At 38.2% G+C, this 27,327-nt stretch overlaps 1 protein-coding gene across 1 annotated transcript in view; it reads right to left on the bottom strand.

Annotated features, from left to right (window-relative positions):
- The window catches only part of LOC115816391 (carcinoembryonic antigen-related cell adhesion molecule 5-like), a 38,616-nt gene extending 12,466 nt beyond the window's left edge, over positions 1-26,150 (bottom strand). The window contains exons 1-3 of the mRNA XM_030779348.1: positions 25,928-26,150; positions 25,123-25,401; positions 10,875-11,153 (exon numbers count right to left, since the gene is read on the bottom strand). Of these exons, the coding sequence (XP_030635208.1) occupies positions 10,875-11,153; positions 25,123-25,401; positions 25,928-26,150 (781 nt within the window). The remainder of the gene's footprint in view (positions 1-10,874; positions 11,154-25,122; positions 25,402-25,927) is intronic.
- Positions 26,151-27,327: the final 1,177 nt, after the last annotated feature.

Genomic DNA, 27,327 nt, shown 5'->3' on the forward strand with positions numbered 1-27,327 from the left:
TCAACTCATCAGCTTCATCCTCATCTTCAGCCACACTCACTGCCCTGAGTTTACCAGCTGCCCTCTGACTGGATTCCACTCATCAGCTTCATCCTCATCTTCCGCCACACTCACCGCCCTGAGTTTACCTGCTGCACTCTGACTGGTTTCCACTCATCAGCTTCATCCTCATCTTCAGCCACACTCACTGCCCTGAGTTTACCAGCTGCACTCTGACTGGTTTCCACTCACCAGCTTCATCCTCATCTGTCGCTACCTCCGTCTGCCTCCATCTGCTCACTCAATTCTCTAACAATACATTTCCACAACCCTAACCTACAATACATCTTCATCTAAATTTCACTCCGTGTCTGTGTTCTGCTTTTGGGTTCACTCCACTGGTTGCAACACTCTTTTAATAAAGAGAGAGTCTCACCACCAACTTTAACTAAAAATATGTTGTCTGTAGCTCTTTAGCTAAATCATTACTCACATGGTAAACCTGAGTTTGACATTTACTTATCATAAATTACCTGTGTAAGTTTTCCTCTCAGTTGAAATGTTCCTGTTGAGATGAGAAAAATGTCTTTGGTGTATGGAGAGACTCTGTTTTAAGACTTTGTCCAGGTGACCTGGTAGATCCAGATTCACAACAAAACGGGAGAAGACACCTACACCCATATCAGTCGTCATCACATTCATCACCTGATGGTTTAGGAGGCTACAGATGGGTTTAGGATGGTGATTCCCAACTCCAGTCCTGCAGGCCCACTGTCCTGCACATCTTTGTTTTAACTCAGGACTGATACACCTGATTCCACTGATCAGTTAGTCATCAAGCTCTTGATTAGTTCATGAAGAGTTAAAACAAAGACATGCAGGACAGTGGGTCCACAGGACTGGAATTGGGAATCACTGGTTTCGGAGAATTAAAACATGATGTGTCTGTCTCAGTGATCAGAGCTTCAGTAATCACATAAAAAAAGAAAAAAAAAAAAAAGAAAAAAAAAAAAGGCTCTACAGAGTGGTCACTCTGACAATTAGTTTGACTGAAATTTATAAAGGTCAATTTCTGTGAGAGCAGCAAGACAAATTATATAAACTGGGGTGTCATCTTTTCTACTACTGATATAACATTGTAAAAAATAATTTGCTGTGTAATAAATTATTTTCAGCATGTTGCTCTACCCAAGAAAGACTCCTCCCCTTGTCTCCACCTCAGTGTATCACACTGAGATGATAGTAGACTTCAGGAGACTGCAGAGGGGTGGGCACCTCCCCATCCACATTGGTGACGCTGAAGTTGAGAGGGCCAGCAGCTTCAAATTCCTCGGTGTTCACATCACCGAGGACCTCTCCTGGTCGCTACATACAGACACCATGGTCAAGAAGGCTCGCCAGCGGCTTTATTTCTTGAGAAGACTGAGGAAGTTTGACATGAACGCCAGCATCCTCACCAACTTCTACAGGTGCACCATCGAGAGCTTGCTGACGGGCTGCATCACAGTCTGGTACGGGAACTGCTCCGCCCACAGCCGCAAATCACTACAGAGGGTGGTGGATGCGGCACAGCACGTGACAGGTAGCAGCCTCCCTGCCATTCAGGACATCTTCCACCAGCGGTGTCTGCGGAAGGCCCACAGGATCATTAAGGACCGCAGCCACCCAGCACACAGACTGTTCTCCTTGTTACCGTCTGGCAGACGATACAGGAGCATGGCTGCACGCACCACCAGACTTAAGGACAGTTTTTACCACCAGGCCATCAGGCTTCTTAACTCCCACAACTAAACACCCCCCCCCCCCCCCCCCCCCCACTGGAGTCTGGACTACCTACTTTGTTGCACTGTTCACTGCTCAAGTGTACTGTTGCACTACTAACTTGCACTGCACTGTCTACCTTCACAGGTTACTATGATTCACAATGTTCACATGATACTGCACTGACACTTACACTGGTACATAAAACTGTACATCCCCCATGTGCAATACCGCTGTTCACACTCGCCACTTTAAACTTTAAATCTAAGCGTCCTCTACATGTATATAGTGTATATTTCATATTCCGTTCCATATTCTGTTATATTTATTGCGCACCCTCCGTGTTCCTTATTGTTCATTACGCATACCTCTCTTTTTATATTTTTCTTTTATATTTTTATAGTTAACTCCTTTTATATATTTATAACTCTCTTTTATATTTTCTCCTCTCTTTTATATTCTCTTTCTCAGTATACTCCTTATTCCCCTACTCTTAATCCCCTGTTTTGCTCTTCTACTACTTGTGCTCTTATTGCTGAGTTGACCTGTTTCTCTCTTCTCACACATTTCATTGTACCGTTGACCCTGTGTCAACCTGCATATGGCAAATAAACTCTTAAACTAAACCTCTCAGAAATGACCAGATTCTTCCCCTTGTGGCCATGGAGAGAATTACACCATATGCTCCTGCAAATCATGGAAATTACGCCATGCGCTTCTGTAAATCAAGGACATTTATTTCTCTGTGAGAGCAGGGTCTGCCATACCTTTGTCAGACTGAGCTGTGAAACAGGGGGAAAGATGATTCAATTATTCCTTAAAATTAATTACTTTAATTTTGAGGGATGTTCTCATGTCAAAAACCCTCCATTGTCTGACCACCCAAACAATGGATGTTAGTAAACAGTAACAGACATGGACAAACTACCAATAGAGAACTGAGACTATAAAACTCTCTCTGGAACGACAGATTAGGACACACAGACACACACAGAGACACATTTAACTGTGTGGATCTCTATACAAATAAAGGCTCTATAATTTTTTATCATCTTACCTGTGCATTGGGCTATTTAAATCTGCTTAAAGTGAACACAGTCACTGTATTTTGACTATGGTGGATAAGGTCTAAGCACAGCACTATTTTCTGGAGCAACACTCTTGAGTTGGTCATGGTTTGTACGTGTATATAAAACTCCCACCTGTTTTATTTCACAACGTGATCTATACATGACTAATGTGAGAAAGTGGAAGTGATTACATGTTCAGAGCAGTTATGAAAAAGACCTTGGAACAAAGTCAAGGAAAAACCTACAGCTCCAACCTACAACATGTTTCATCTCACTTTGGAACATGTTTCAGCACCATGGACAGCATCTAAAACTGTTTCACTGAGGTTGACTGTTAGGACCACATCCATTACCCCTGACATAGAAGAGCTGAGAGACAAAGATGTTCTCAACATCCATGTTACTGTTGTTTTTTTGTTTGTTTGTTTGTTTGTTTTTCCCCCCAAAACAGCATTCTGATTGACAGGGTTTATTATAAATGTGTATTATTATTGTGTAATGTGCAAAGTGACGTTTTTGGAGATAAGGTGTCTTCTGTGTAACCCTCTGCTGGACTCCACTCAGTCCAGCTGTAGATGAGACTCCTGTTATCAGATGTATGACACACTAGATATTCCACACAGACATTATGTGATGACAGACACATTGTATTTGACAGTATCTGTATGTTCTCAGCTGACCTCAGTGAAAAAGTGAGGGACATTGTGTTTATTGTCTTGATACAGATCCACATGTTTCTTTACCCACACTGTAGACACTGGGTGTTTTGTATGAGAGTCTGAGTCTTTTATTTGCATCAAGGTTAAATGGATATGCAGTAAGGGAACTAGAGTATATACATGTCATAGAATCATCTAAAGAATCATCTATGAGACTGTGGTTGAAGGACTGGAAGAAAACAGAAGAAAACTGAACAATTTCTCTTGTGGAGTAAATAAAGTAGGGCTGGATCTCTTAGTTCTGCAAGGGAGAAAACTACTGTTACAATCAGGACTGGCCTTTAAGTCACATACCAGACTGACTCAGTCACTACTGTTAACATTTCTGGAGGAGCCTGTTTCATTTGAGATTCCTTGCAGGTGTGCAGTGAATGTGTTACAACACATTCAACCACTAGAGGGTAGCATAGAAACATAGTTTATATTTCAAGAGTATAAACAAGAGTCCTCCTGCATGAGGCAGTCTTAAGCTGTTACTGATGGTGATGCAAACAGTGTAGTTTTGAACAATATCTCTATCCTCTGTACAAAATGTAAAGTTCAACTGGCCACCACTCCCCACACTGATTCCAAATGCTGATGTAGGGGATATTAGTTATACTGTTGTAAGAAAATGTTGGAATATTCAGAAAATATAAAAAAGAAATCACAAAAAAAGTTATAGTCCCTTATTGTACTATACACAGAATACACAAATATACTAACAAAGATGATGAAATGAATGTATGTTTCCTTACAATGTTAAATCTATCATCATTGTTTTTACAGTTCATTTGGTTTTACAGTTTGTAAGTTTGAGAAACAAAAGCTGTTGAAAAGATCATACAGGGCCAGAGTACAGATCAGAACAATGATGAAATGAGGAAGAGGAGGAGGAGACAAAGCTGAAAAACACCAGAGTATTTTATCATCTGAACAGATCATCACTGAAGTCACACTCATAACTGTAGAGTGGTTACATTTAGTAAAATAATAGGACATTCTTTAGAATAAAAACACCAGAGTATTTTAGCATCTGAACAGATCATGACTGAAGTCACACTCATAACCGTAGAGCTGTTACATAGGGAAAATAATAGGACATTCTTTACAATAAAATCTAAATCACCTACTCACCACACAGAATGGCTGCAATTTACAAAAGCCCCTTAAAACACTGCAAAATTAATCTAATGATTCTGATATAAAAATATACTGAAGCTGCATTTGTAAAACTGGCTGGTCATAATAAAACGCTTCATTAAATGCTTAAAAAATAATACAGTGTATGCTTTTGGGATGGCCTGTCACCCCACTGATGACCATCATGGTTAGAGTGATGTTGTAATATCAGTTTGATTGTACTTGATTGTAATTGTATTGATGTTTTAACACATGGAATCATTCATCTTTATGATTTTTCATGCTGTTTGGCACCTGTAAACGATCAAAGCATCAAATAATATAATAGCACATATCACAAATATAACAAATGTCATGAATCCATCTCTGCAATTGCATAAAACAATAATGAGCACTATTTCAAGACTATGTTTGATAATTTTATCATTAGGCTGATATGATATTACTTCAGAAAACACTATCTGCTCTTTTTGGGTAGGTTCAGTTGTGTGGGAATCCTACTCTCTCTCTCTCTTTGTCTCTCTCTCTCTCTTTGTCTCTCTCTCTCTCTTTGTCTCTCTCTCTCTCTCTCTGTCTCTCTCTCTCTCTCTCTCTCTCTTTCTTTTTTTGAAAACAAACAAATAAATCAAAGTAACTCCAGTAAAATAAATTAGTATTAGCATTTAGAACCTATAGGATTCATATGTAAATTATCATACACACCGTGTTTGAGCTGGGAATACACAGGCTCTGTCATGATGCCGGTCTGCACATCAGTATCTAATAGTTCAACTTAATAAGAATTTATTTTATATTTTACCATATAAACAATTAGCAGCAACAGTCACAGGAATAATCAGTGACCTAATGAGAGTTGTGTAATAGTTCTAATAAAATGAACAAACTCCATAATTTAACACGAGTCATTTTCATTTACTTCAGAAACATTAATCTCACCTTTATTCTTCTTCTTGTTTTTCTTCTGTTTTATCACAATAGGAGCATAAGTCACATCACTGGGTCCAGCTACACAATCTATTGTTAAGTAGAACAGATACAGTCTGAATATACAGAACTATAATATAAGATATACCTGCACCTCATTTGATGATATTATCTTTAGGACAATATGACTACTCTAGCTGTACCATTTGGGTAGTCTTAATTTTCCGAGAAGCTCACTAAAATCAAGACAAAAAAACAAAATGCATTTCATCAAACTGAATGAATTAATTTGAGTTAGCATGACCAATTACAAACTAAAGAATCCATATGCCACTTTACTTCATCATACATACCATGTTTGAGCTGGGAGTACACAGGCTCTGTCATGATGCCGGTCTGCACATCAGTATCTAATAGTTCAACTTAATGAGAATTTATTTTATATTTTACCATATGAACAATTAGCAGCAATAGTCACAGAAATAAGCAGTGACCTAATGAGAGTTGTGTAATAGTTCTAATAAAGTGAACAAACTCCACAATTTAACACAAAACTGATTTCATTTATCTCAGAAACATTAGTCTCACCTTTACTCTTCTTCTTGTTTTTCTTCTGTTTTATCACAATAGGAGCATAAGTCACATCACTGGGTCCAGCTACACAATCTATTGTTAAGTAGAACAGATACAGTCTGAATGAGAGAGTTTATTCATCTCTTATTCCCCATTATATGGTATAATAATGTTACTGTGTTTTAATGGCCTAAAACAAAGGTCACTATTCATATCATTAAATATGTGCACTACCTACACACACTACATTTGATCCAGACTGATATACTGTCTCTCTTACCATAGATTTTAAAACTCAAACATGTTCATACCCATTTAAAATGCCATGAGTCTGTGATGGGGAGTGTTATCAAAGTCAAGTCAAACCAAATGTATTGTTATCCCATCCATATACAAGCACACAGTGGTTTCTCACTGATCACAGTGTAATATACAAGACAGGGCCAGTGTGTATAGGATGACACATAGAGCAAGTAACAAGACATTAGAGGACTAATGACACATGGTACTATATAAGTGGACATAACAAGTGGAGGAAAATATAACATAATAAGTAAAATATTATAGATTATGACACAAGAAATATACTGTACAGTTGAAAAAACAAAAAAGAAAAGAAAAAAAAAAAAAACTATGGTGATACCTGTCGTTGAGTTTGACTTCAGCTGTGAGTAAACCATGTCCTCCTGTGGACTGTTGGTCTTGTCTGATAGGGATAAGAGTTTGAATTTATGAGATATGACTTCAAAAATATTGAAATTCTTGATGACTGATACAATATGAATGGAATGATGGAATGACTATAGATTTGTGTTGCTGTGGTTGTGAGATGAAGTTGATTTACCTTTCTTCTTTATTTTCATGTTTTTCATCACAATCTGAGAGTAAGTCACATCACTTGATCCCTCTTCAGCGTCATCTGAAACACAAGACTGGAAATTATAAAATGCTTTTGCTCAGAATTTTTGGTGACTTTTCTGGACTTATGGACACGTAAAAACTCTACCACTGTGACTGAGACATGAAGATCAATATGTAGAAATATTTGTAAAGTTGCAGTTTGGATCAGACCACACAGTAGAGACAAGTGTCCTGACTGAATACCCATTTCTCCTCTGGTTTGGTTCTGGTCCTGTTTTGAGGTCTGACTGATGTGGCTCTGTCTTTTGACTCTAGAGAATGACAGAGATCCATTACATGAAATGATAGCTTTACGTGTAACAATAGCACACTACATTAATGAAAATATAAAAACACTCACAGACATGCTTTATTAGAGCCGGAACCTGCAATAATGTAGAAATCACAATAGCCACTTATTATAATTGCCAATTAATTAGTACACAACACATTGATCTTATATGAAATTTATAAAGTCATTATCACTGTAATTTTCATAATTAGACCTTTATACTAATAGTATTTGATGCACTGAGTCTATGTTTTACCTGAGCAATAAATCAGAGTCATTATAATGATGAACATGAAGAAAACGGCCAGTCCCACCATCACTCCTACTCTTACAGCAGATAATCCATCACCTGCCATGAAATGTATTTACACACACACACACACACACACAGACACACACACACGCACAAATAAACACACACTTTAGTCATGTACTCACATCTTCAGTGTTCTCTTAGTATTGCGCTGCAGTTACAAATGTCAGAGGTATGGTATATGTGTGTGTGTGTGTGTGTGTGTGTGCGTGTGTGTGCATGTGTGTGTGTCTGTGTTACATTGAGCATGGAGAATGTAATAATGCATGTAATCTGAACATTTCATCTGAAGTTTAAAAATATATCTGCTTTTATTTAGAAATAATATGCGGTTTGACTCATTTTAACAGTTACATTATCATCAATGTGTATCGGCAAAGATTTTGTATCTTTATCAATTTTGTACCATGTGTGAAAACACTATACAGGAATGTATTCATACAAGACACAAAGAGATATTTTCCTGTGCAGAGAATGAATAATATTTTACTATAGCACATGTACGGACAGCAACTGTTGTGACTCACTGGTCACTGTTATGTTGAGAGCACTACTGTTCCCTCCAGAGTCAGACTGACACCAGTACACTCCACTGTCTGATGACTGGAGGGAGCTGATGCTACATGTAGATCCTGTTACTGATCCCCAGTCTGATGAACAGTCTGACACCTCTCCATTATTTGTGTATCGTCTCACTGTCCATCCAGTAGAGTTACTCTGTACCTCACAGCTCAGTGAGAGAGAATCAGATGTAACGTGTTTAGTTGTGTTGGGACTGATGATCAGAGAGGCTGGAGGAGACAGACCTGAGACACAGAGAGACAGAGTTTGAGCTCATATTTGTTCAGGCTTTGAGATCAGAAATAGGTGTTAGGAGAAAATGTTAATACTTCATCGTTAACAGTGTCCTCAACAGGGAGGGGAAACACAACCATATTAATCTCATTTTCCAAATAAACATACTCTGTACACATAAACTCCTGTGTGTTTAAGAGCAGCAGGGCTGAGAGTGTAGGAGCCTCCAGCTCCTCTGCTGCTGTCTGAGAGGAGTTCTACAGAGTTAGAATGAACCCTGGGTAACCCATCTCTGTAGGGAATGACTCTGTACCAGAGGAATTTCCAGCCTGTAGAGGAGTCTTTAACCTCACAGCTCAGAGTCACTGAGTCTCCTTCAGTCAACCACATCTTTGGATAAACACTCACAACTGATTGAACTTTTCTGTGCTGATGAATACAGAGATTCGTACTAATTTTTTTTTATTTTTTTTTTTTCCACAGTTGCAGTTTTCTTTGTCTAAGAAGAAAAATCTAAGCAGATCTGGTACTGATGGTATAATTATATATCAGTTTGATAAAACAGCATAAAATAAACTGGTTAAAGTGATACATTCTGCTATTGTGCTGTTGGAGAAAAGTAGAATGGAAGCATTGTTATAGAGCTTTCTCTCAGACATATCAGACCACTGCATGAAAACCAGTGATCAATGCAGTTCTAAACATCACTGGTATGTTGCAGTGTCAAGGACTTGAGAAAAATAATAGTTTGGTGTGAATGACCTTTCCCAGACCTTACAATTAACACACTCCTTTCTGCTGTTTAATTTCTGTATAATGATAGTGCGTGTTTATTGTTACAGTGTCAGGAGACATGTCAGAGAAATAAGAATAAACCAGACTGACAACAGGAAATGCTCAGACAAACAAACAAGGAAACAAAAAAAAACCCAAACAACAACAAAAAAATAAAAACCAAACAAAAAAAGAAGAATGAACACCTTCGGTTCATTAGAGCAATGTTACATATCAAAATTACACAATTAAACAATTACAGATTTTAGAGAAAATGTTTTGAGTGAATGACCTCTCCAAGAAATCACAACTACCAACTACTGCACTCTTTTCATATGTTACACTGATCACTCACCTCTTACACTGAGAAAAACAGAGCTACTTCTCTGTGAGGATTTGGGTCTGTCAGTACTCTCTCCCTGACACCAGTACTGATCCTGGTCAGTTACAGCAGCTGCTCTGATGGTGAATGTGTCTCCAGTTATAGTGTAACCATTAGACTGAGACACTGCAGTCTGAGTGCTGCCTTTATACCACTTATATCTCCAGTTCCTACCAGACTCTATCACACACTTCAGACTGACTGTCTCTCCAATGTACACATGACTCCAGTTTGGAGCTATGATCAGTGTAGCTTTGGGTCGTGCTTTAGTTCAGAGAAAAGAATAAATTCTTTAGGTGCATAGTTTGTAATAAATAATAAAATGCCTAAAAAGCAGGAAAATCAATTAGTCATCATTTTGAAATGCTGTCGTCTAAAATGTGTATTAAAATTTTAGTACACGTTTTAATCTCATTCTAAACATTCTCATCTGATTACATGAGATGTAATGTGTCACTTCAAAAAGCTCTTCTTCAGAGAAGAAGCTGAGCATAACTCCCCACTGACAGTGACTGACATATTAGGTTAATTTCACCAGTTCATCACTTAATGAAGACAAATCTTAACAATGGGGAAATAAATATTGACAGACTCACCTGACACTGTCACTGTTACAGCATCACTCATCTCTGATAACTTATGGTCAGCTTTAGACATTCCTCTACAAGTGTATTCACCACTGTCATTCTCTGTAGCACTCAATAAATATTCATTATTCTCATCATATTCATGAGTGATCCTCACACCGTCCTTATAAAACCCATAATACCACTGACTGACTCCTCCCCCATGTAGTTCACATCTGAGAGTGACAGTCTCTCCAATGAAGATCTCACTGTCATCAGACTCCAGTGTTAGAACAGATCTTGGGTTGTCTGTTTTACACGAACACACATCTCACTGAATGAAAAGGGTGAACTTGTGCTTGTTTCTCTATAATACCATTATCGAACACATGCTGTAATTTTTATGTATGTATAAAAGTTAATGTAGAACAGTAAGTATATTGTTTGTGATAATAGATCATTCACCACATCTTTGATGTTCTATTACTGACTGTGAGTCATAATTGATGAGCAGGACTGAATGTCAGTCATGTGAGTGAAGTTTAACACAGACAGGACAAATACAGTGTTAAGTAAATAAAAACAGTCATGATGTTTTCATCACCTTGGGTATGTCCATAGGGTAGTAGAGCACACAGCACTAAAACACAGAGAAACAAGCTATTGTTTTAACTTATAAACACCCATATCTATCTCTGACTCACCTGTAACATTTACCCAGACTGCATCACTGTATTGTGTGTAGTAGACTGGGTTTCCTCTTCCAGCTCTGCACCAGTACTGTCCTCCATCAGAGTCTGTAACAGAACTGATTGTGTAGGAGTCTTTATCAGTCTGTGTCAGTGCTGAAGAGTCCTGTGTGTGTCTGTACCAGTAAAACACCCATCCTGTGGACTGGTCCAGTTTACAGCTCAGAGTAACTGTGTTTCCTCTCAGTACTGCTCCTTTAAGACTGGAGGTGAGTTGAGGTTTTGGTTTTGATCCTGTAGGAGAATAATGAATAGTTCAGACTCTACACTGTCAGAAATATCATAATATCATACTGTCCATTAAGTCTGTATCACATTAATCACTCACCTCTCACAGTCAGAGTAACTGCATTACTCCATCCTGAGGATGTGGATCTGTCATTAACTCTCTCCCAGACAAAAGTATTCAACTTGTTCAGCTTCTGAAGCTACTTGAATGGCAAATACGTTTGCAGATGAATTGTGATTTTCTAAGGTATATCTCCCATTCCTAGTTGTTCTACTCTTCCACTTATATGTCCAGTAATTCACAGAGTCAGTTACACAAGTCATTGTGACTGTCTCTCCAGGATACACAGGGGACTGTGGTTTTACAGTCAGTGTAGCTGTTGGTGATGATATTGCTGGTTTAGGGATAAGAAAAACAGATGCATTTAAAAGTCTTCCAAGATTTGTGTCCATCATTTTTTTACCTCCCACATTAAAAGGAAGAGTAAGAACTGCACTGAAAAGAACTTGTAGTTATTTGAGTATAATGTCAACAGCCCACACATACTTAATTCTTTCTGTGTGTGTGTGTGTGTGTGTGTGTGTGTACGATGTCCTGTATGGTGTCAATCACTGATGTCTTATTACAGGATATGCATCAAAAACGATCACATTTAAACAGAGTGTAAGAACTGTGCTGAAAAAAAGCAAAAAAAAAAAAAAAAAAAAAAAAACAAAAAACAAAAAAAAAACAAGCAGTTATTACAGCATAATGCCAACAGCCCACACATACTTAATTCTCTCTCTATGTGTGTGTGTGATGTCCTGTATGGTGTTTTTTTACAGGATATGCATCAAAAATGATCAACAAGACCAAATTTCTACCATGCGAGGGAAATTTAACATACACAGGACACATGTAGTGTTAAGTAAAGAAAAACATTCATAATGTGTTCATTACCTTGGATATGTCCAGAGTGGAGTAGAGCATATAGCACTAAAACACAGAAAAATAAACAAACTCAGGAGTGATGGATTTATAATTAATCCTGACAAACACTGTGTTTGATGAACATCTTTATTTGTGATTAAATATATACCACTGTACACAGTACCTAAAACACTGATCGTGAAACACAGAGTCTATCATTTTTTATAATTCTGTGGACCTTGTGTTTTGTCCTGAACAGCTTTTGGTTCCAGCTCTTTAAGACATTTAAAGATATGGTGAGATATGAAAACAAAACCCAACCTAAAACCCCGTCTAAAATTATATGCATAACAATAATGAAAATTTGTTCATGTGTAATATCAGAGAACTCCAGCTGTACCTTATTAATCTCCTTAATTTTGAAACCTGGTGAAGCAAACTTTATTTGTTTAAGTAATCATCAAGTTTAACTTATTTTGGATTGAATAGAATTTTACTGACTCATTAAAAAAGACATGAACTGCCAAGAAAAGGTACATTTCACTGCAACTTTCTCGTTTGAGTCTTGAGAAGAAACCAGATGAAATGAATCACAAAGTGATTGAATATTAAGATAATGGAAGATCATTTAATTTTGACCCTGATCACACTCCACACAGTCAAATCTTTCCCACCATTTATCATAGATCAGAATCATAAATTAAGTTCATCAGGCCCAGTGTTTCAACCATAAACGTGTCTGATGCCTTGTGGCCACTAACACAGTGAGGATTAGTAAAGGTTGTAAGAATGAAACAGTAACAGGTTCATCAGAGACTGAGGAACCAGGAGGGCACTATGAAAACTCACTCTTGTAAACTCTGTATATAAATATATATAATCTTGTAAATTCAGATGTGGGTGACATTAGATACACGTCACAGGTGACAGGAAACAGTATCCCTGAGTCATCTCTGAGGGTTTCTTTACATTCTCACCTCACCCTGAGCTCAGAATGATCATAATGTAAGTTTATCAGACCCAGTGTTTCAATCATTTCCTTTAAAAAAGTCATGCTGTGGCCACTAAGTAAAAGATTGAGGATTAGCCAAGATTGTTAGAATGAACGAGCAACAGATTCATCAATGACTCTCACTCACTCATTATCTAAGCCGCTTATCCTGATTAGGGTCATGGGGGGTGCTGGAGCCCATCCCAGTGCTAATGGGGCGAAAGGCGTGGAAACACCCTGGACAGGTCGCCAGTCCATCGCAGGGCAGACACACAGACAAACACACTCACACCTAGGGGCACACTTAGTGTCTCCAATTCACCTAACCTGCATGTCTTTGAACTGTGCGAGGAAACCGGAACTCGCGAAGGAAACCCATGCAGACACGGGGAGAGTATGCAAACTCCACACAGAAAGGACCCAGGCCGCCCTACACGGGAACTGAATCCGAGATCTTCTTGCGGTGAAGCAACAGCGCTACCCACTGTGCCACCATGCTGCCCCATCAAGGACTCACTCTTGTGAATTCACTCTATATTTTCATGTCTACTGAGTATTGTTAGTAAGGCACTGAATGTTGTACTGAGGGTTGAAGGTTGAAGGTTTAACACACACACACACACACACACACACACACGCACGCACGCGCACACACACACACACACACACACACACACACACACACACACGCACGCACGCGCACACACACACACACACACACACACACACACACACACACACACACACACACACACACATGTTGCTGCTATAAACATTGAGCATAGTGTTTGTTAGTTATTACAGTGAGTGACCTTTTTGTGTTTGGTGTGCATCAGTCCTGAATGCACTGAGTCCTGGGCCATTAAAGAGAGAAAGTAGGATCAAAGGAACAGAGAGAGATATAACAGATGAGAGAGAGAGAAAGGGTAAAAGAATGGTGAGAAGAAGGAGAGAAAGAAGGGCACATAGGGAGAGTTTGTTTAACCTCAGAACTGATAAAAAATTTATTAGTCCACATATTGCAACGTAAAAATTCTCTCCTCCAATCACTGCCCGACACGACTACAAACATATTTTAATTCAAAATTTTCAGTCATCAGTCTTAAATACAGTCACAGTCTTTACTGAGAAATGCTCATGAGAAAGAGGAAGAATTCTGAGAAGAGAAGAACATGTGATACTGATATTTTAACACATAGACCTTAAGACATGAGTCAAATAGACATAAGTGTGAACAGCTCAGCACGAAAACATATCTGTCTATATGGTCATGAAGCAGCTCCTCCTACACTCACTGATCTAAACCCACATGTGTGAAGAGCTAGAGCAGAAGTCAAACCACAGACTCTCATCTCTGCTCTGCATACGCGCGTGTGTGTGTGTGTGTGTGTGTGTGTGTTACTGTCTTGTGCCTGTTGAGTTGAAATTCCGGTTGAAAGGGTAGAAATGGTAGTGGAGTTCTCTCCGGTTTTTTTAATTATTCTATAAATCACCTACATCCACCAGAAACTACAATTAGAAAAAAAAGATCTTAAGCATCTGTTCATGTGTAAAGAATAATTCCTTTGCATGTCTTTATATTTTTTTCTGAAATCACCTGATAGTTAAAGTGTCAAAGACTGTATATAGATTAAGAGAATGAGGTCAGAGAATGAGGAATCTTCTCTCATGTCACTATAAACTACAGTCTGGACTGAGCATCACTAAGAATACAAGAATAGTGACATTTATTAACTAGAAGAGTCAAAGTAACAAGTTCAATCATGTCGAGCATGACTCCCTCTGCATCCCTGAACTCACATCACCAGATCAGATGTCACCAAAAGAAAAGGTCAACATGCAGTTCCTTAACAAGCACTGAACACATTCACCAATAATCACTGATCACCATCACTGATACAGAGACAATACAACACTGTCTCACTTATGATTGATAATATGTTCAATTTATGGCTCTGGAGTTGGATGTGATTGTATGTCATCAAGTGAATACTGAGCTGTAGATAAGTTACAGAGAGAGAGAGAGAGAGAGAGAGAGAGAGAGAGAGAGAGAGAGAGAGAGAGAGAGAGAGATGTATTTATAAAAGAGGAGAGAGGGGAGAGGAGAAGAGACATGAAATGGTAACAGAACAGACAGATGTTGGGTGACTGCAGAACTCTGCAGAGTGGACACATAAAATATTAATTTTAGTACATCTACATTCATTACTGTCAACTGTCAATCTGTAACAAGTCAGTCTTTAACAAGGTTTGATGTGTTGTGCATCCAGCCCCCTAAGCACCACTATTTTAGTCAGACTTTTTGTTGTCTGTTACTCTGTGGAAATGATCTCAGTCTCTATTGGGTTTAGGCTGAAACTCTTCATGACCACAGCACCACTGTTGGCTTTTTTTTTTTTTTTGCTGTTTGCTTGCTTGTTTGGTTGGTTGGTTAGTTGTGTTTTTCCCATACTGGAGGAAGGGTGATAGAGTATTAAATGCTCGGACATCAGCACTGTGGTTAATACTATACATTTACATGCATTTTAACTGTGCATGCTGCACTGTTTCATTTTATATGCATTCATACACATGTATATGTGTATTTGTGTGTATGACTGGCGTGATGAGTTAATCTCTCTCTCTCTCTCTCTCTCTCTCTCTCTCTCTCTCTCTCTCTCTCTCTATCTATTTCGTCAAGAATTCAAGAGTTATACTGCTTGAGAGAGGCCTATATCTGGAATAAGTTATGGTTGACTGCGGGGTGACATGTCTGCTACAGGCAGTGTTGGTCTAGCTGCTGGGCTAGTGTGCTGACAACATCCACATTAACAAATGAAAATGTCATTTCTCCATTCTGAGCATTTCTGTGTAATTTAAAATGCGTCAGAAGCTTTTAAGCATGGAGCACATCTGTGATTAGCAAATCCCGAGCCTCAATGAGCTATGAAGTGAACTATGTGCTAATAAATATATGGTCATACTCACTGTGTTTCAAATCAGCATTAAAAAATAAATTAATTAGTGAATTGGAAATAAGTTATGACTCCTCAACCGTCAAAACAATCGAGTTTTGTAAAGACTGAAAAAATCATAAATAAATAACGCAAGTCACAAAAATAATGCAAATAATAATACAAATAATGCAAATGATGTCCTTCTTGACTGGTTTGGTAAAGCTGCTTAGAATGCAATAGCTACAGTTTTAATTTTACAGATGACCGTTTCTCAATGAATGAATGAATTAATTAAGTAAGTAATTAATTTTAACATCTCAACTCATTTTTGACAGGTTCGTTGAAGCTAATTAGCATGCAACAGCTACAGTTTTAATTTTACAGATGACCACTTTAAAAATATTTATTTATTTGTTTGTTTGTTTGTTTGTTTGCTTGTTTGTTTTAACATCTCAACTCATTTTTGGCATAAAAAAATGCTATGAACAAAAAATTATGTGCACTGGGACTCGCCTAATGCGTGTTCGATTTCAAGTTCTGCAATGCTTTTTGGCATGAAAACTAAAGAAAGTGAACTCCTCAAAAAACAAACAATATTTGATGAAGGCAAAAGAAAGAAAGCAAGAAAGAAAGAAAGAAAGAAAGAAAGAAACCATTTGGACAAATCTAGTTTGAATGCCTTTTGCCTGAAATTGAAATTACAGGACATTCTGACACATGGGTCAATTGTATGGTTTTTACCCAGTCATGTTTCTTGATTGTAAATAGCTGTGGATTTTAGACTTGACTTTTACAGTTTGTTTGAAAATTTGTTCATGCTGGAAATTTTGAAAGTTAAAAAAATAAGTAAATAAATAGATAAAATAAATAAATAAAGACCAAGTCGATGCATACATAAAGTAAGTGTAAAGTAAGTGTAGAAATAAAAGATGGGAAATAAGAGAGAGAGAAGGAGATTACTTACAGAGCAGTGTGTGTAGTGGACTGAGCTCCATGCTGTGTGAGTGAGAGATTGTCTGATGTGTAGTGTGTATTATAAGCTCTTCCTGTATTCTCACATTTAGATCACACTTCTGCAGAAATTTTAAGAGAGTTGATATAGTAGAGACATTTGAGCACTGCATTGTTATAAATATTGTCTATCTATCTATCTATCTATCTATCTATCTATCTATCTATCTATCTATCTATCTATCTGTCTATCTATCTATCTATCTATCTATCTATCTATCTATCTATCTATCTATCTATCTATCTATCTATCTATTTGTCTCTCTGTCTGTCTATCTAATTATTCTTATTATAAATTGAAAAATTATTTGCACATTTCGAACAGCACCTTGTTATTTCCTCTTCTGAGAAAGAGACATCAGAACTGAAAATTCCTAAGGTGGAAATTAATTTTTTACCTAAATGGCTGATTATTTCCTGTTGTTGGGAGGGGGGAGCTCTCTCAAAACACCAGTAACAGCATCACCTATTAATACTAAAGCTATGATACTATTGTCATACATGTTAATACTGTAAATATGAAAAGATTTGCATGTTTAGCATACAGAGTTAGGCTCTTCTTTTTTTTTAATCCGTTTTTTTTTTGTGTTTGTTTGTTTGTTTGTTTGTTTGTTTGTTTCCTCATATTCTATCGAAGTGTATCGTTTAGATCAAGATGAAGTTTTAGGTAACATCAACTTTAGATACATGAAAATTTTGTTAATGGGTTATCATCTTCTTGATGTTCATTATAATCATTGTCATACACTTTTCTGAGAGCATTAAATACAGACCAGGACAAAGGACCAGTTAACACCTCCACCCACCTACATGAGGCAGAAGCAGAAGAGAAGCCAAACCACAAACAGTCATTTCAGCCTCTCTTCTCAGACATCACACACAAGACCACTGTGGTTGGAAACATTAGAGGTTGCTTTCAAGTGCAGTTCTCAACTGTACATGCTGCATCAAGTTATTCTGGTGCTCTGGTGTGTGTGTGTGTGTGTGTGTGTGTGTGTGTGTGTGTGTGTGTGTGTGTGTGTGTGTGTGTGTGTGTTTGTGTGTGTGTGCGTGGGTGTGTGTGCATTTGTGTATATGTGTGTATGTGTGTGTGTGTGTGTGTGTGAGAGTGAGTGAGTATGTGTGTGTGTGTGTGTGTGTGTGTGTATGTGTGAGAGTGAGTGTGCGTGTGCATGTGTGTGTGCGTGTACGTGTGCGTGTGTGCATGTGTGTGCGTTGGTGTGTGTGTGTGTGTGTGTGTGTGTGTGTGTGATGTCTCTGTGTGCGTGGGTGTGGGTGTGTTTGTGTGTGTGTGTGTCAGTGTGTGTTTGTGTTTGTGTTTGTGTTTGTGTGAGTGTGTGTGTGTGTGTGTCTGCGCATGTGAGTATGGGAATGGGTGTGCACATATTTGTCCACTTGTAACTAATACTTTTCAAAGACCTACTGTGTAAACATGTTACATCTTTACCCTCAACCAAGCAGAGGTCACCCAAATGTAACAGTCAACATGCAGTTCCTTTAACAGCATTGAAGACATGCACCAGTTAAACTACATACAGACAATAAACAGATCTGTGTTACAGCACCACACATATAAGATAACACTGTAAGCCCATGTTTTCTCACTAGATGGTTTTCAGTTCTAAAGAAATTCAGTGTGGCTATTTCCTGATCAGTATGACGCTGATGAATTGTACAATGTTTTAATGCAAATACTCTTAAGGTAAGAACATGTGATTGTCACTCTTAAAACTCTTGACATCGCCCTGTGACTTATTCTTTATCTGAGTGAGAAAAGTGATAAAATGAGTGTCTGATATGTTGTGATAAACTCTGGGTTAGAGGAAGTGAATAAACGGTTCTATCGTTTGTTCAGAGAAGACATGAGACACTCAGGACCTTAAATCTCCCACTGACAAATTCTCTCACTGATACATAGACCATTACAACACTGTCTCATTGCAACACAACTTATCATTGAATTTATATTCAGTTTATGGCTCTGGAGTTGGATGTGACTACATGTCTTCAAGTGAATATAGTGGTATATAAAAACGTTATGTACATGTAATGATAGCCAGCAGGGTACAGTGCTGTGCAGTGAGTAAACCTCACTCCCTGACACCTTAAGAGGTGTGCTGGAGACAGAGACTAGAATCCATGGATCTTGGACCTCCTTGCTAACATGCCTGCCTCCCATGCCTGAGGTTATGAGTTCAAATCCAGTGTGGGACTGCACTTATCTGTCTACACAATGCAGGTTACATACTCATGCCAGCGGTTGTTTTCTTGACAAGTTATGACATTATTATTCAAAAAAGTTATTATATCACCAGAAAGACATAATCAAGAGAATAAGAAAAAGACGAGTGAGAATACTTACAGAGCAGCACATGTAGAGGACTGAACTCCATACTGTGAGAGTGAGAGACTGTTTGATGTGAACTGTGTGTTATAAATTCTTCCTGTATTTGCTCTTCCTCATTTCAAAGAAGGAGTGACAAAAGAGAATCAGATAGAGAGAGACAGAGAGAGAGAGAGAGAGAGAGAGAGAGAGAGAGAGAGAGAGAGAGAGAGAGAGAGACGGACGGACAGACAGACAGAGAGACGCGAGTGATTTGGTTTGGTTTGGTTTTATTGTGTATGCATGTGTGTGTGTTTGTGTGTGTGTGTGTGTGTGCGCATGTATGCGTGTGTATGTGCGTGTGTGTGTGTGCATTTGTGTACGTGTGTGTTTGTGGGTGCTTGTCTGTCTTTCTTTCTCTAGAGATATATTCATGTGTACTGCACATGAAGGTCTCTGTGTTAAAATTTACCCTCTGGTCTAAATTGTTCATGAAGACTTTCACTGGCCCTTTGAGTATTTAGACAAGTCGATAAAACAGAATTTTTGTCATTTCTAAAAATGAAATCTTGACTGTCCTTCCACAAACATACAAACCAGAAGAGGACAGACGTGTCTATGTCTGTCTGAGCTGATGTAAAATGTCAGTGATAATTTATAGTGATGATGATTTTGGAAAATTAGGATGGGGAAAACTCTGTGTGTGTAGTTTCAGTGTCCACAAATCAAGTACAGTTTCATGTTTTAAGTTTTTTACAAGAGTGACCCAGAAAAGAAAACCCTTCTCTTCTGGAAAAAGGGAGTAAAGAAACAAAGTTATTACTGGGACAGACTGGAACTCTTAATTACACACACTGGTCTGTCAGTCACTGACTGGGGAGAGTAGAGACAGAGTTGTCAGAGGACCTGACTGTTTTCCAACTGCTTGACTGACTCCACCTCCTGCTAGTCACCTTTTTCAAACAGACTGTCTCATTAGGAGAATCACTGTAGGTGTCCTTGCAGCCACAAGAGGGCAGAGAAGAGCCAAAACAGATCCAAACAGGGAGACAGCCTATGGATGTATCACACCATGTGAACTATCATTACTGGAAGCTGTTTATTATCCTTCTTTACAAATACAGAGAACAGTCCATTGTCCAGAAAGCTCAAACTCTTTATCTTTTAACTGAAATCACCGGGTACAGCTCAAAGCAGCTACTGAACTGTCAATGGAATGCCTATGTTCACTCACAGATTATTATACAGTTGTTGTAAGCATATTTCGTATATTATATATATGCTGTATGTTTTTTTGTGATATGGGCTTGACATTCCTCTGCATCCCCACCAGGAATCATTGTAAAGAAAACATTTCACAAAGATCTCATGTCCTAAAGAAGAGTGTTAGGATCCTCTACAGATGACCTAGTAGAACCAGTTCATCAGATACAATACAGTCCAGGAAAGACAAATCCAGCTTTGACCAACATTTTATTCATCACCTGATCATTTCCAGTGTTAAAGACTGTAGACAGGACTAAGACAATGAAGACAGAGAAGTAGGAGCTCTCTGTCACTTCATATAGAGCTTCAGTGACTAGAAGGAAAACAGACTCTGTAGTGACCACTCCTTTTAACTAGACTGATAGAGGTCAGAAAGGTCATTGTGTGAGAGTGAAGAGAACAAATGATTAGATACTCCACATTACAGTGATTTAAACTGAAGTGTAATTAGAGGGAAACTTGTCTACTGTTAATGACATCAGTGGGGTTCAGTCCAGGTTTATCTGAGGATGATTTTGAGATGAATCGTCTTTAATTAAGATGAGAGCTGGTGTTTGAAAAGGGAATTAGAGTAGATAAGGAAAGGGAGGATGTGAGTGGAGATGATGTGGAGAATGATGAGGGCTTTGGTACAAACAGACAGATCTCTGGGTAGTTTAGTTATCGTGAAATTCAGCACTGCAGTCTACATGGTTATGATAATGTCTGTGTTATTAATGAAATATTCTGAGTGACTGTCATTGGAGACCTGAATAAATCACCCCCTGAGCTAATGAACAAATCTATTCATTTTTTTTTTTTTTCAAACTTAAAAATTAAATAGAAATTAAATAGAATGATTAATTTGCTGTAGTACGCTTAGAATGTGACATTCCAGATACAGTGATGTTAAAAGGTCCTACAATGTTGAATTAAAACTTTATTGTGTTGTCTAATCTCTTGTTTCCAAATGGCTCGTAGACAGAAATTAGATACAGTGACTAGACTGGTGATGACAGAAGCACTTTATTACTATTTAACAAAAATCAGGCCCTGTTACATAAAAGCAAATCAACTTTGTCTTTATCCTTACATTTGAATTAGGAAATGAACATGAAATAGAACATATGTAATTTAAAAAAAATCCAACTCATACAAACATTTACAAGGTTTTTTACACATTTCTATATAATCAGATAGAAACTGAGATAAATGACAAAATACGAATGAAAATGAGAATACTGTACCTTTACACTTTACACTTTACCATAACAAATCAGAGACTCTATGTGTGGAGTAACAAGGATCATATTACAATAATACACTCAAATAAACCTTGTCATATATGTCTTTTTACACACATGTTTATAATGAAAGATGCATAGTATGAGAAATCATTTTTATAAAGAATCACTTAGAATCATTTTACAAGTATCATAATATATTCCTCGTAGTCTGTCCCTGTTAACTCATCACAGTGCAGTGAGAAATGACTCTATACTGCCTCTGTGGCCACAGAGAGAAACTGAGTTTAAATCTTGTTGATGACAGATTACGATGTCTCTATAACTGCATGCTGTCTCTTGTGTTCATCAGATTTAGCTGTAAAGCATAGGGAAAAAAAAGAAATAATTCAGTTTAGAGAGTGTGAGATTAGACAGATAAACTTCTGTAGTCAGACTGAGAGAGTTCTCACCTCCAGCCCTCCAGCATTTGACCCCAATCACAATGGTCACCAGCAGATATGGAGAAAGTACCAGTAGAGAACAGAGCAGTCTGGGGAGAGACAGGGAGGCTTCTGGACCTGTTATGGGACAAAAAAGAAAGCAAAAACAGAAGTAACAAATGTATATATCAAACATGAAACTACTGAGATATTTATACAACTACAATGTTTAAACTTTTTTAAACACAGTGTATAAAACAGAACAAACAGTAACGCACACTGCAGAGGTTACTGTAATACTTTTTAGATGAATACTTGATCTCACATTTTGACGGCTTTTAATTCTTTAACACTTTACCACTTAAATAATCATCAGTGTCTATTGACAAACATTACAGTTTTGTGATTTATTTTTTCATTTAGCCATTATGTCTTTCTCCACTTGATCGTGTATCACAACACTGTACAGAAATGTTCACAACACAGACACAGAAATGTTTTTTTTTTTTTCTTCTATAAAGAGAATGAATAATATGTCATAGAGACACGTGTATGGGAAGTGATTGTTGAGACTGACTGGTCACTGTGATGTTGAAAGGATTACTGTTTCCTCCAGAGTCAGACTGACACCAGTACACTCCGCTGTCTGATGACTGGAGGGAGCTGATGCTACATGTAGATCCTGTTACTGATCCCCAGTCTGATGAACAGTCTGACACCTCTCCATTATCTGTGTATCGTCTCACTGTCCATCCAGTAGAGTTACTCTGTACCTCACAGCTCAGTGAGAGAGAATCAGATGTAAAGTGTTGAGTTGTGTTGGGACTGATGATGAGAGAGGCTGGAGGAGACAGACCTGAGACACAGAGAGACAGATGTTCAGACAAGATCTCTTTGTGGTCCAGAAAAAATGTATTAATTCAAAGGTGAATAGGAACGAATTGTCACTTGTCTCACCAGTGACCCACAGTGGCTGTGTTGTGCTGTACTGTGAGTAATAGACTGGGCTTCCTCTCTGTGCTCTGCACACATAAACTCCTGTGTGTTTAAGAGCAGCAGGGCTGAGAGTGTAGGAGCCTCCAGCTCCTCTGCTGCTGTCTGAGAGGAGTTCTACAGAGTTAGAATGAACCCTGGGTAACCCATCTCTGTAGGGAATGACTCTGTACCAGAGGAATGTCCAGCCTGTAGAGGAGTCTTTAACCTCACAGCTCAGAGTCACTGAGTCTCCCTCAGTAAGACGCATTTTAGGAGAGACACTCAGAACTGACTTGGCTTTACCTGTTAGAGCAGAGAAAATATTATATGCATTACATTCTGTTGTTTGTTCATCAAGTTAAGTAATCGACCATCCCATGGGCGGAATGCAACAGAACTTTCGACAAACTGCTTCAAAAACTCCGTCAGTTTTTGTCCTAGAAACATGGAAAGCATATCATCCGAAACCTTCAACGGTCTACTTTAAAATGTATATAGATAAAACGTGAATTTATTTTGAAGAAATATGTGAGGGGAATAAAAAGTACAACATGCACATTTCAGTCTCTGAGTCAGAAAGTAGCTCTTGATGGCCCACCCATTTGCAAATAGATCTATTCATATGATAACGGCATAGTAATTCGCGAGTCGTTATTGGGTCAGTACGAGGCAAGAAAATGCATGGAAACGCCCAATTTGAGTCCTGTAAACAAGAGCACATGTTTGGGTTGTTTTTACACTGACCAAGGAACTACACGATGGCACAAACACGCATCTATCTGTTTTGAGTCAAATTGGACGGATCCTCGGAGTTTCTGGTAAGTGTTTGCGTTTACTGCTTGTCGTTAGCAAAACTAGCCTGTTAGCTGTTGTTATGGCAACAAAAGACACTGTTATTTTCCCACTGAAAATGAGTGGGGAAAGTTTTACGGCTCGGAGGGTTTGCACACAGCGGCAGCAGATAGTTGGATTCAATTATCCGCGAAGCGATTGATCATGTTTAGAGTTATTAATGTGATTGCTGAATGTACATAGCCTGACGATTGTTGGCAAAACTCGTGATCTGCTGGGTAAACAACCTCACGTGGCCAGCGCGTTGCTGTCTGTGGCTGAGAATCACTTGTTTTTTTGCAAAAGGTATAGTGCTTTTATAGGAGTATTTGCTGTTGTTTGAAAGTATTATGATGTTGACTGCTGTTTGTTTAGTTGGCCCACTTGTTGTTTTTTTATTGCCGTTTTTAATCGGTTATTTTCCGACTGAAAATGAATGGGGGAAGTAGTGGTACGACGACGGATTGTACACAGCGGAAGTAGTTGGATACAATGTTTTTTTTCCTCCGTGTTCAGCGTAACATATCAGGCTCCTATAGCGTAATAGTGTGTGCTATACAAAATAAGAGTGTTGTAATCATTGGAGCCAAATAAATTAGACTCATGGAGATTATACTGCCTTTACTATGACAATTAGTCTCATCAGTGTAGGCTATTGTAATGCATTACTAGTAATGATGTTGCACTGTTATCAAGTATATGACAATAAACTTGAAACGTGAACTTCTGTTATCTATTGTATCTTTGGGTTTGTACACAGCACATTCAATGAACTGTGAAAAGGCCTTTATTGTCTCTTCTTTTCTTACAACTCACACTGACTTTCCAAACACAATGACAGGTGACAATGACATTCCAGACTGATGGTCCATTACCTTTGACAGTGGGGCGGGGGACTGTTACAGGTGTGGTGACACCTACCTCATCAATATTCATTGTGTAGGCCACTGACTTTGAAAAAAATAGTGTCAGTCCAAAGTTATAAGACTTTAGTGGTCAAACAACATGAAATTTCTGAATGCTTTACAATGCTTAATGTCTCTAGTTACAAATTAGTGATAAGTACTCTTTAAACTAACACACTCACCTGATGGCACAGTCAGGGTTACAGCATCACTCATCTTTGAGTTCTGTGAGTCTCTTCTGTCTTTTCCTCTACAGGTGTATTCACCACTGTGGGACTCAGAAACAGGACTGATTGTGTATTCCTGATCTTTACTGACAGGACTGAGTGAAGAACTCTTCTTATACCAGCTGTATTCCCAGTCAGTGTCTCTCTCTCCCTGTATTTGACATCTGAGAGTGACAGTCTCTCCTCGGAATGTTTGTTTATCAGGCTGCAGGATCACAACAGCCTTTGGACTCTCTGTACAATAAAATACCACACTAATGTACAGCACACAAATACAAAACAAACACAGAACAGAGAGTGACACATCTAAACTCTTAAGATACAATAAATCTAAATCTCAGTATATGCCCAAATCCATCATATTCATGTCCACATAACTGTGTGTAAATATTCACCTGTTACGTTTAGCCAGACTGCATCACTGTATTGTGTGTAGTAGACTGGGTTTCCTTTTCCAGCTATGCACCAGTACTGTCCTCCATCAGAGTCTGTAACAGAACTGATTGTGTAGGAGTCTTTATCAGTCTGTGCCAGTGCTGAAGAGTCCTGTGTGTGTCTGTACCAGTAAAACACCCATCCTGTGGACTGGTCCAGTTTACAGCTCAGAGTAACTGTGTTTCCTCTCAGTACTGCTCCTTTCAGACTGGGGGTGAGTTGAGGTTTTGGTTTTGATCCTGTAGGAGAATAATGAATAGTTCAGACTCTACACTGTCAGCAATATCACACTGCCCTTTAAGTCTGTATCACATCAGTCACTCACCTCTCACAGTCAGAGTAACACGATTACTCCATCCTGAGGATGTGGATTTGTCATTACTCTCTCCCTGACAAAAGTATTCACCCTGGTCAGTTACTGAAGCTACTTGAATGGTGAATGTGTTTATAAGTGAAGTGTGATCTTCAATGATATACTTCCCATTCCTAGTTGTTCTAATTCTCCACTTATAGCTCCAGTAATTCACAGAGTCAGTTGCACAAGTCATTGTGACTGTCTCTCCAGGATACACAGGGGACTGTGGTTTTACAGTCAGTGTAACTGCTGGTGATGCTGTTGGTTTAGGGAGAAGAAAAACGTCAAAACAAAACAAAAATCTCTCATCATTTGTGTCCATCATTCACCTCTCACATTGAAGGGAAGAGTAAGAACTATACTGAAAGGAACCTGTAGCTATTCCAGCAGAATGTCAACAGCCCACACATACTGTAATACTTTCTATGTGTGTGTGTGTGATGTCCTGTATGGTGTCAATCACTGATGTCCTATTACAGGATGTGCATCAAAATGATCAATTAGACCAATTTTCAGTCATGTGAGTGAAATTTAACATAAAAAGGACAAATACAGGGTTGGGTGAAAAAAAAAAAAAAATCACGATGCTTTCATCACCTTTTGTATGTCCAGAGAGGAGTAGAGCACACAGCACTAAAACACAGAGAAATACACAAACTCAGAGCACAGGAGTGATGGATTTATATTTAATCCTGTCAAATACTGTGGTTGAAATACCTATCATTGGACACACGGCCTGATATACTGATTGCGGGCCACAGAGATGACCATCTTCTTCATAATTCTATGAAACTTGTGTTTTGTCCTGCTTTTAGATCCAGCTTTTTAAGATATTTAAATTCGTAAGATTTGAAAACAAAACCCTTCTGAACTCAGTTCTTACAACTACTCCCATGCCTTTGTACAAATGCACAGATTTGTACAAAAGTGTATGGATATGAATAATGAATATTTATTCCTGTGTTATTGCTGAAAAGTCCAGCTGTACCTCAGTGATCTACTTTGTTTTGAAACTTAGTCAAGCAAACTTTATTTGTCTAAGTGATCGTCATTATGAAATCATTTTAGAATAAATATAATTTTGTGACGCATTAAAAAAAAAAAAAAAAAAAAAAAAAACATGGATTGCCAAGACCAAACACTAGATAACATCTTTGGATAAAAATGATTTTCTTTCCATAAAAAAGTGCATTTCAATTCAGCATTCTCATGTAAGTCTTGTGACGAAGCTAATTAAAATGAATCACAAGTTGATTGCATTTTCAGATAATGAGAGATTTTGACCCTGATCACACTCCACTCAGTCAAATCCTTCCCACCATTTGTCACAGATCAGAATGATCAGAATGCAAGTTCATCAGGCTCAGTGT

The sequence above is a fragment of the Chanos chanos genome, chromosome 7, assembly GCF_902362185.1.
Source record: "Chanos chanos chromosome 7, fChaCha1.1, whole genome shotgun sequence".
Classification (NCBI taxonomy): domain Eukaryota; kingdom Metazoa; phylum Chordata; class Actinopteri; order Gonorynchiformes; family Chanidae; genus Chanos; species Chanos chanos.